Here is a 12,003-nt window from a genome sequence, read left to right on the forward strand (position 1 = left end):
TAACCTACTGGACCACTGAGCCGGCATCCAGTGGTGTTAATGTCTAACCTCAACCAATCCACGAAGTTGCGCAACCACCTTCCATTGTACTGAGGTAGACACTGAAGGCCTTCGGTTCGATTCTGGCGAGCTTGATCGTGGATGCGCACTGCAGAGGAGTCCCACAATAGAACAAAACAGCCATCCAGTGCTTCCAGGTTTTCAATGGTGGCCTAACATCAGTCGGTTCATGATTTCAATCAAAACTTAACAGTCTCTACAACTACTATATTGACAAATTAATTTCTACTTACACATACAATCATATGATATCTTTTTTGGAGAAATACAATTTTCAAAAAAAAATTCTGATAGACGTCATTTATTTGGATAAACAGTTTTCTTCTAAAGATGAAGTTTACTAAGATTATTTTGTTGTAAATCGATTGTCACATACTGATCCATGTAATATCTTCTCTGATCTTTAATATTATATTGTTGACAAATTTCTCCATAGCTTGGTAGCTTCAAGACAAAGCATTTTGTAGCTTTTGTTTTGACATATATTGATCAATTATATCTGTCATAGCCATCCAAACAAGCTATATTAGCTTAAATGTTCTAGCATGATAACCACGTAGACTGAAGAATGATAAGACAATTATTAGCAGGTTTAATGTCCAAAATGTTAGTCGTACAGATAAATTTAATGAGAACGATGAATAGTCAAATTAAATTGTGTTTGAGATCATCAACTCATTGATGTTAGACCACCATTGAAAACCTGGAAGCAATGAACGGTCAATTCGTCCTATTGTGGGACTCGTCAGAAGTGTGCATCCGCAATCAAGCTCGCCGGAATCGAACAGAAGGCCTTCAGTCTCTTCCATTGTACTTAGATACCTGTCTCTGCCCGACACGGAATATCGTGGATTGGGTAAAGTTAGACATTGACATTGACCATACGAGACCGATGGTACTGGGTTCGAATCCCGCGAACGGGATCATGGATGCGCACTGCTGAGGAGTCCTACAATAGGACGAATCGGCCATCCAATTTTTCCAGGTTTTCAATGGTTGTCTGACATCAATCAGTTCACGATCTCAATCAAAAACTTAATAATCTCCACAACCCCTATAATACACATTCTTGTATTTTAAAAAAAGTATCAAGAATGATACAAAGATACGTAAATGATCATTAAAGAATTCTTGGAAATGCATGCAGCTTAGTCAGATCAAATCATCCAATAGTTAAAATAACTACTGACTTATTGGACATGAAATCGGTCAAGGTAAATGAAGTGTCTAGACATATCTCTATTGTATGTAGAGGTTGTCTACACGGTTCAGAATAGCTAATTTTTTCTGCCGTTTCAAAGATTAGAATTCTGAAAGATTTTGGCATTTAGTTACAAAACCAATGGGTTATTGTAATTGACTGTATCATACTAGCTTTCGTCTTAACTTCTGACGTAATCAAGAATTCTCCGATGTTTTCTTGAACTTTCTATTTATTTATAAATAACTTTAATAGTTAAGACTGTGAGTCAGTCAAAGGTAGACCACCATAGAAAACCTGAAAGCACTGGATGGCAGTTTCGTATTATTGTGGGACTCCTCATTGGTGCGCACCCACGATTCCGCCTCGCGAGATTCGAACCCAGGACAAATGCTCACTAGTGACTGGCTTTAAGATGGATTTCCTAAAGTTCTAGTGAGAAGCAGTGACCAGTGGAGTTCAACCAGGTCTGTTGTGAGATAGTAACTCACTAAAGACAATGGTGGATGCCGGCCAGCTCAGTGGTCTAGGTGTTGAGCGTTCGCGTGCGAGATCGAGAGGTCATGGGTTTAAATCTTGTGAGGCGTGATCGTGGATGCGCAATGTCGAGGAGTCCGACAATCGGACGAGTTGATCGTCCAATGCTTCCAGGTTTTCTATGGTGGTCTAACTTCAGTTGACTCACGATCTCAACTATTCAAATTTCTATAATATCCACAAAACCCCTTTTGATATTTATAAATACTTTATCAGTAAACGTTATTTTCAATATCACAATCTTCTCTTTCAACTACTATCCTCTGGTGAGCAATTCATTGCTTGATTTACAAGTAGCTGGAGTGAAAGCAGAAAAATAAATCAGGAATTCATCAATTTAAGTCCTAAAACATCAATGGGAAGATTCAAGTAAAACAATATCAAGTGAATTAAATTTCACCCCATTGCACAAGCAAGTGGCTATCAGGACTCAGTAGCTGAATGGATAACGTGATGGGGTTTGGAGCGAATGATACTGAGTTCGAGTCCCAGAGTGAACATCAAGTCTGAGATGCAGGTACATCCAGCTGGCGAGTCCCAAACGGGACGAAACGTTCGTCCTGAATTCCACTACTAGCCACTATCCATCTTTGCTCGGAATTCATCGTAGATGGTATAAATTGTTGTTTAAATTAGTACAAGGAAGAAACCACATGATCATCTACTGCATATTTTAAATCCATGTATACTATAAAATTTATCGTAAAATGAGTAAATTCAGACAATCTGCACAGGGTACACATTCACCCATGAAGACCGACCAAAATCCATTCAGGGTTTTCCGAAAACAGATAATTCAAATCCATAATATTGATGATATAGACATCATAACTGTTGGAAATGTTCATGACTATCTGGATTGAGTAGCTCAGTGGATAATATACCGAATATGTGTCACGTAGAGCGTTTGTTTCGAGCCACAATGTAAGTTTTGACAATGGGATCCAGGTGTATCCAGTTACATAATCTGAAGTAAGGAAAAATGCGTGTTCTGGATCTCGTTACAAGTCACAATGTATTAATTCTATGTATCATGTAACAATAGTTTGTTAAATAAACTGACTTTTCAGTCATACATTATTGAGATCGTTATTCAAATAACAGTTCTTGTTCTATAGTCGTGAAAAAAACTTACAGATAAGGCTCGGTAATTAAAGTGATATTTGAGGAAACAAATGAGCTTCTAGTTCTTATGTACAGAATTCTCTTTCCCCTTCGGTTATTTATTAAGGTAACATTGGTACATACCCATACAGATTGTCTATAAAAAAGAGTTTTATTAATTATTAAAATGACTTTAAAATATTTCATTATTGACATTCAGAAGTATATTTTGATCAGTCTCAGTTGATTCAGTAAATTAACGCGCTGAAGAGTAAATTAGGAAAAGAAGATGGAAATGAATAGGACATACATTAAGGAAATCACCAAATTGCATCACAAGGCAAGCCCTAACTTGGAATCCTGAAGAAAAGCGGAAACGTGGAAGGCCAATAAACACATTACGTCGGGAAATAGAGGCAGATATGAAAAGGATGAATAGCAACTGGAAAGAGCTGGAAAGGATTGCCCAGGACAGGGTAAGATGGAGAGTACTGGTGGGCGATCTATGCTCCTCTACGAGAAGTAACAGGCGTAAGTAAGTAAAAGTTTGAGGCAAAAACTACTGAATTCAGAGTCTCAGTATGAACATTAACATTGACACAAGTAGGTACACCCTGCTAACGAGACCCTGAAACGAAAAAAGATGCTCATCTTATATTCCACTGCTAGCTATAATTTATCTTTTCAATTGAATGTTTTTATTTTGGCTAATGTATATTAATTTCTTCTTTTCATAATTTAGATTCTTGTCAATTTTTGTCTAACTGTTAAAAGTGGTCAAACAATTGCACTAGTCGGTTCTAGTGGTTCTGGTAAAAGCACTCTGATTCATATGCTTCAACGTTTCTACGATCCTACACAGGGTGAAGTAAGTAGTATTTTACTCATTATGTTATAACTCTTTCTTTAGTCAAAAGTTTTAATAACGCAAATGGGTTAAAATCCATTTGTTGTCTGATAAATGGAGAGAGAAGTCAAATAATAGTTTGGTGTTTAATTAACTGATTGAAATTGAATAAAACCTGATCGAATCAAGTACTAGTTTAGTTGGCCACAATTTCATACACTGCACCATTATGAACAAAGAACAATACGGAGAAAATAAAGGGTTAGTAATCTTATATCCCAAGGCTTTGAATCTCCCAGTTGTTAATGCCAAGAAGTCAAATGATCAGTTAGTTTTTGGCACATCAACAACCCTAGCGCATTACTTCGAAATGAAGTTGGATAGTGGATATAAGTGAAGTCAAGTACTGACATTTTGTCCTATTTGGTACTTGTTAACTGCATCCCAGTGTTTTTGATGTCCACATTATGAATAACAAATTGTCAAAACATCCCAAGTATCACCACTGGACTTTTAAAACACTTAAGAATAGATCTCCTTAATCTGAGAGAAGCTGAGACAAACGAAATCAAATACCTACAAAATAAGTTACAACTGTCCCACGAAATATAACGTTTTTCATCATCTCCATGAAGACTAATTAATTGTCTAGTACCGCAACATTCTCTTTGTTCAGTTCAGTGCATGTAGATGATTATGTACAAGAGTTGGTCTTGTGATAATACCGATTCCCTTCTTAGAGTCAACACTAAATGGTCAAGAGATTCTTAAAAGTTACCTATTTAAGTCGTTTACCAATAAATGAGCGTACTGCAATATATTCATTCTCTCAACCAATTAATAGAACGATAACAGATTGCAAAGCTAGAAATCTGATCAGTAAAAAAGTCAGCGAACTATTTTTATAAAAAGAGTGACAGGTTAATCATCGGTAGCGAACATCACTTAATAAAAATTCTAACTACATCTATTAGAATTTTGTCCTAACGAGCCTATTGTGATGTGCGCTGTGCGAAATCCGATACTGACACATGGTATGCTATGCACTTACCCTAAGTTGACTACTTGAACGAGAGTATAGAGATCGTACTCAGAACTTTCAGGTCTCATGGTAAACGTCTAACCATCAAAGCCATGGAATCGTTGTTCAATGACATAATTTATACTTGCAAAAAATTACAATACAGCCTTAATATTACTCAATAAGTTAACAGATTTTCAATATTAGCTACTTTGTGTATTTTTCCTTTTATATATTACCACTACTGAATTAACTACTTCTATGAATTCGGTGTTCATCTTGTTGTGTTAATGAGGTATGGCAACTTGAACTGATGCATATATGTGCCTGGTCCTACATTGTAGCTGACTGACTGACTTGTGATGGAGTTTTGTTCTCTGACCTGAATGGTTTGGTCGTGGAGCTTTCATCGTTCTTCTGAACGACATCATCATCACAAACTTCAGAAGTGAAGCGTTCGAATTCCTCCACATGTGGTTCACAGTTTGTCCTGTAGACCTCGATGTTGATTGATCCTTGTTGACCATAAACCTGTCATTGTTTACTTCGTTCAGAAGAAAGATGAGAGCTCCACGACCAAACCATCCAGCTCAGAAAACAAAAATCTATCAAAAACATCCACCTGAGCTGCAAATCTTCTCCGCCATCGCAAAACTGACTTGTGTTTTTTTATTCTACTTATTACTTATATTTCATTTTAGATTTTAATACAAGGTGTTGATTTACGTGAATTAAATATTCACAATTATAGAAATCAAATAGGATGCGTACAACAAGAACCTGTATTATTTGATGGTACAATACGTGAAAATATTAGACTAGGTAAACTTAGTGCTACTGATGAAGAAATTTATGAGGCTGCTATCAAAGCTAATGCACATCAATTTATAATACGTTTACCACAAGTTAGTTGTATTTTATATTGTTGTTAACTAATAATCTACTGATTGATTATATAATGCTTTTTCATCTTAAATAACCAGTAAATGCCGCCAAGCACTTAGCAGTGCGCATCCATGACCCCGCCTCCCAGGGTTCGAACCCAGGACCTACCAGTCTTGCACGTGAGCGCTTAGTCACTAGACCGCTCAGCCGGCATCCAACAGTGATCTCAACTATTGAGATTATTACAATCTCTACAAAATCTCTTCTTATACATACAATATTGTTTTGTATTCTAAGGTGATCAGATGTAGTCTGTAAAGAAGCTTTACTTTTATTAAATTTCGTTCTTTTACAAAGTGTAAAAGTAATCTTCAGGGAGCTAATGTTTCTGTACGATTCGAACTAGCATCACCTAGTTTCGCAATCTGAGAAGTTACCATTAAACTATTCGTACAACAATTAACCTGCTCATTTGTATCTAACCGTTTAATAAGTTACTGCATTAAGGTTATTTTCCGTCTTCCCTTGTACAAGTACCTCTAGTTTCATTAAGTAGCTTAAAACAAAGTTGTATTCCATTAAATATCATCATTTGAATATACGGAGTTTCATTCGTGCTACTAAAATTTAGATATATAAACTGATAGATACTAATTGGAAAACTAATTAAAACCGTTAGTTTACACTTTTTTACAACTAAAATTAACCAATTCATTAGATAGAAATGACTATAACCAATGATATTTTAGTGCCCATCCTACTCCCGTATAATTAAACGATATATGATATTATTGAAAGACATGACATACTTATCATATATTCCGTTGACTAATAACATTAATTTCAATGGTTAAGATCATGAGTCAGTTGAAGCTAGACCACCATGGAAAACCTGGGAACACTGGACGGCCGTTTCGTCCTAGTATGGGACTCCTCAGCAGTGCGCATCCACGATCCCGCGCCGCGCAAGGCTCGAACCCAGGACCTACTGGTTTCGCGCCGGAGCACTTAACCACTAGACCACTGAGCCGGCATCCAACGGTGTTAATGTCTAATTTCAACTAATCCACGAAATTGAGCGACGCATTCACCATTGTCTTCAGTGAGTTACTATCTCACAACAGACCTGGTTGAACTCCACTGGTCACTACTTCTCACTAGAACTCCAGGATATACCTCGTGAAGCCAGTCACTAGTGAGCATATGTTGATTAATATCAGATGGGTTTTTTTGGGAGATTGTAGTAATTTCAATGGTTAAGATCGTGGATGCGCACTGCTGAGGAGTCCCATACCAGGACGAAACGGCCGTCCAGTGTTTCCAGGTTTTCCATGGTGGTCTAGCTTCAACTGACTCATGATCTTAACCATTGAAATTACTACAATCTCCCAAAAAAAAACCATCTGATATTAATAACATTAATACAAAGTATTAATGAAAAGTCGAATATGAATAATGATTCAGGCATGTATATTCCAAATATTGATTTATCCAGACAGACCTTAAGAAATACATCGTGGATAAAGACTATCCAGTCTTCTCATCAGAGTATTATTCATCACAAAATGTCAGTATAACTCCAAAAAGCCATGTATGGTACTAACATGGAGACAGTCATTGAATACAACGATAAGCCTACAGACACACACGAGCATACGTAAGACATAAAGGTGTAGAATGAAAAAAGGGATATTTTCTGAAGGTTATAAGTACTGATGACGAAAAAAGAGGTATTGGGAAGTTGTAAAACTCTGTCCAGAAGCTAGAATAAATCACGTACGCGTGTCATAGTAAAGAACTTTCTACAACATTATGGGAAATTTCATTTTATCATTTGATCTGTTGGTTTGGAATCAGGATTTTCCATCTGTGCAAGATGGACACTCTCTGTTACTGCTTATACAAATCTAGAATCTCGCTGTGCGGATGTGGTGTGGTGACGTGAACCGATGCACATATGTGACAGGTTCTATGTGTGCATATGACTGACTAACAGACCATAAAATACTTCTCTTCAAAAACTTATGTGAAATTACAACCATATGTTAAATCAGTTTGATCAGTATGCGTTAGATTCAGTGAAATGGTGCAGGAGCTCTGATTATCATCATGAGTTTCAATCGGTTTTGCCTTACTTTGGTACAAAGAGGTATAGCGACTCACGTGCAAATGGGTTTATTCTCATTTAACTCAGTTAAGCCCTTTTGCTAACTTATTTAGCGGACAAAGCCATCCGCACTATAACAATTTATTGTACCCTTATTATTATTTTGTGCTTGTATGAAATACGCATGCTTGAATATTGCTTACGGCTTACGCATTTATTCACTCTGCTAGTCTCACTACTAACCGCTTATTTGATTCGATTACTCATTAATTTCACATGCTATATATATGTCCATGTTATTCATATGGCTGACTCTGACTCTGCTTTCTCTCTCGCTTGATTGTACTCGATTGCTTATATTCGCTCAGTCGCTCGCTTGCCTGTTTGCCGTTCGACACAACTCTTAATGCTCGTTTAATGCTTCTGTAATTTTGGACATGTGTGTGTGTGGTCTCGAAATAAACGTAATCAACGCTTCGTATTCGCCTTCTGAATAATATACCGTTGGGGTTAAATAGGACGGTTATCAAGATGAATTGTATACGAAGTTTAAGGGATATATCGAATACCGACCACCACAGAGGCATCAAATAGGTATGCCCCATATAAATCATTCGATTTTTGTGAAGGCTGAGATACTGCATGTATGCCGAAACAGAGGCAGGTGGTTTTCTTAGTGGGCCACACCCTGAGCATTCGACCTAAAAGACTAATCCCCAAGGCAGAAGAGCAACGGTAGGAGATGCAGTGCCATGATAGCCGGTCACCAACGATTGTTTCATACGCCATTTTTTCCTTTAGGATACTGGAAATGTTCTGACTTTACTTTTCGATACATTTTAATCTTTATTATCTAACAGAATTTATCAAGGCAACCTACTCGAATATCTGGGCTACCTGTTCCCACCATATGCACATTTCAACAAGTTATCTGTTTTCTTGTTTTTTTTTCACACATCATTTTGTCGCATAACCTATTCATGTGTGTTTGTGAAAAATTCAAAAAACATTTCGCTATACAAGTTACAAAACATTCGAATCAGAGAAATCTTGGTTGCTGACAATATTCATCGAAAATAATATACATTAATCAGATGTCGCTTCCTGAACTGCTAATAATGTAGTGAATAGCAACACCAGTGGGACAATCGAATGTATTTAACACAAAATTACAGAACATCTCAATAAAATCTGACAACCATCTAGTAAACTGTTAATGTGTAATATATCAATCCATCATCTCAAATTTGACTGTTCCTTTGCAAATATCAGTCCATTGTCTCAAATTTCATTGTTCATACATTTTCATACCAATTGCGTTCCGTTTCTATTCTTTGTTCATTGATCTTCTACTGAAATATATTCTATGCCTGACCACTGTTATATACTACTACTTATATAGATATAAGTAACCCACACCACAAAATTAGTGAAGTTACCCCAAGATTCTTGAGTATTTCTTCTAGGTGAAGTAAGAAAACATTGAATATTTGTATTGCAATATTGTAAATTGATCATAGTTTCATAATTAAACTATGTCAAATCCGTTATTACACTTCAAAGTACAAAATACCACATGAAACATTGTTGAGGATGTGTGTGATTTTGTATAAATAAAATGAAATAAAAATGAATAAAACAGCTATGTTTTTTTCTCTCAATTTTTTAATCGTTCTTAAGTCATGGACCGATGGAAGTTAGACACTAACATCGTTGGATTCCGGCCCAGTGTTCCAGAAATTAGAAGTTTGAGCGCGAGACTGAAGGTCCTGGGTACGAATCCTGCGTTCGAGATCGTGAACGCGCACTACTGAGGGGTCACATACTAAGACGAGTTAGTCGTCCTATGCTTCAAGGTTCTCAGTGGTGTTCTAACATTTATCCATTTATATTCTCAATCAAAACACATTATTTTTAAGTTGTCTCAAAATTAAATTTGTACTCAAATTCTCAACAACAACAAAAAAAATTGTTTATTAAAATGATAAACTCTGTGATTCAAGTCTTCAATTATTATAAACAGAAAAAAATTTGACTCATGATCTCATCTATTGAAATTATTATAATATCCACAAAAATTCTTCTGATACTAATCAACATATGTTCATTAGTGACTGGCTTCAAGTGGTATTTCCTGTAATTCTAGTGAGAAGCAGTGTTCAGTGTAGTTCGAACAGGTCTGTTGTAAGATAATAACACACTGAAGATAACAGTCGATGTGTCGCTGAATTTCATGGATTAGTTGAAGTTAGACATTAACACTGTTAGATGCCGACCAGCTCAGTGGTATATAGGTTAAGTGTGAGACCGATAGGTCATGGATTCGAATCTCACGAGGTGAGATCGTGGATGTACACTTCTGAGGAGTCCCACAATAGGGCGAAACGGCCGTCCAGTGCTTCTAGATTTTCCATGATAGTCTAACTTCAATTGACTCATGATCTCAACTATTAAAATTACTATACTATCCATAAAACCACTTCTGATAATAAACGAAAAAGTTTGAAAATGTTTATTTATTTATTTATTTATCTTATTAAACTATTCTAAATTATAAGATTAAAGTTCAGTTTTATTATTGAAACAATAAAGTAACTACTGATTAGTAATAGATAATTAGTAATATTAACCATTACGTGTACACTTTAAGTAGTGACATTAATAATAATGAAGATTTTATATTTATATAATGGAATTTCGAACTTTAGCTCTAAACTGTAATTTGTAGTTTATCACCAACTTATTACTATTATGATTACCATTATTATTATTATTATTATTATTATTATTATTATTATTATTATTATCAGTACTATTAGTAGCTTTATTCAGTATTATAGTTTTTGGTACAATATAGAATTCTCAACACAAAGTATTTTAAAAAGTTTCCGTTTTTTACATCTCGATCGATACTGACGATAAATATTGAGTGGTTGCTAGTTAGATGTTAGTGTGGTGTGGGTTACTTATATCTATATAAGTAGTAGTATATAACAGTGGTCAGGCATAGAATGTATTTTAACAGAATTTCAATAAACAAAGAATAGAAATGGAACTCAGTCGGGTATGAAAGTTCATGAACAATGAAATTTGAGACAATATGAAAAACTACATTAGCAGTTCAGAAATCGACATCGATGAATATTGTCAGCAACCAAGATTTCTCTGATTCGAATGTTTTGTAACTTGTATAGCGAAATGTTTTTTGAATTTTTCACAAACACACATGAATAGGTTATGCGACAAAATGATGTGTGAAAAAAAAAACAAGAAAACAGATAACTTGTTGAAATGTGCATATGGTGGGAACAGGTAGCCCAGATATTCGAGTAGGTTGCCTTGATGAATTCTGTTAGATAACAAGGATTAAAATGTATCGAAGAGTAAATTCAAAACATTTCTTTTTACATGACACAAACATAAACTTGTACAAAGATTGATAGTGGCTAGCAATGAAGTCCAGGATGCGTGTTTCGCCCTAGTTCCGACTTGTCAGCTGAATATATCTGCATCTCAGAGTTGATGTTCACTCTTGAACGCCATCGCGTCATTCACTTAGCTACTTAGATGCAGGTACATCCAGCTGATGAGTCCTAAATTTGACGAAACACGCGTCCTAAATTCAACTGCTATTCACTATCCATTTTTGCTTATAATGCTTGTGAATTAAAGCAATATCGAGGCAGTGGGCACAAAATCCACATATGTCAATAAGAGACTGATCAATTACAGTCCTAAATAACAATGGGAAGATACAAGTAAACAACACCAAGTGAATTTAACAGAAATTCTTCACTTTTCAATCATGAACCATTATATATAAAAATATTTACTGTTGAAGTAATTTTATACAGACAAAATTGCAAGAATAGACTTACCTACTTTATTTATTTACGCCTGTTAATCCTCCTGGGGGAGCATAGGCTGCTCACTAGTATCCTCCTTCAGTTGCTATTCTTTCTTTTGATATCTTCTTCCAGTTCTTTACACAATATTTCTTTTAGTCTCCCTCTTTTCCATTTCCTCTCAGGATTCCAAGTTAACACTTGCCTCATAATATAGAGTCCGATAATTTCTACAATGTCGGTCTCTTCCACCTTCATTGTCTTTTCTTAATTTCTTTTTCATCAAGAATATAATTATTAGATTATTCAGAAATCTTTGAAAATATATAACATTCTTATCATTACTTACTAACTTACTTACCTACGCCTGTTACTCCTAATGAAGCATAGGCCACT

At 35.6% G+C, this 12,003-nt stretch overlaps 1 protein-coding gene across 2 annotated transcripts in view; it reads left to right on the top strand.

Moving 5' to 3' along the window:
- ABCB1_1 (Multidrug resistance protein 1) overlaps positions 1-12,003 on the top strand; it is an 81,393-nt gene that overhangs the window by 27,724 nt on the left and 41,666 nt on the right. Inside the window, exons 8-10 of one of the 2 annotated variants that reach the window (XM_051215481.1) lie at positions 3,645-3,770; positions 5,472-5,675; positions 8,623-9,659. In XM_051215481.1, the coding sequence (XP_051065991.1) occupies positions 3,645-3,770; positions 5,472-5,675; positions 8,623-8,823 (531 nt within the window). In that variant the 3' untranslated portion in view covers positions 8,824-9,659. Of the gene's footprint in view, positions 1-3,644; positions 3,771-5,471; positions 5,676-8,622; positions 9,660-12,003 lie in introns of those variants that run through there. The other variant, XM_051215480.1, reaches the window with a different exon arrangement.

The sequence above is a fragment of the Schistosoma haematobium genome, chromosome 4, assembly GCF_000699445.3.
Source record: "Schistosoma haematobium chromosome 4, whole genome shotgun sequence".
In the NCBI taxonomy this organism is placed as follows: Eukaryota; Metazoa; Platyhelminthes; class Trematoda; order Strigeidida; family Schistosomatidae; genus Schistosoma; species Schistosoma haematobium.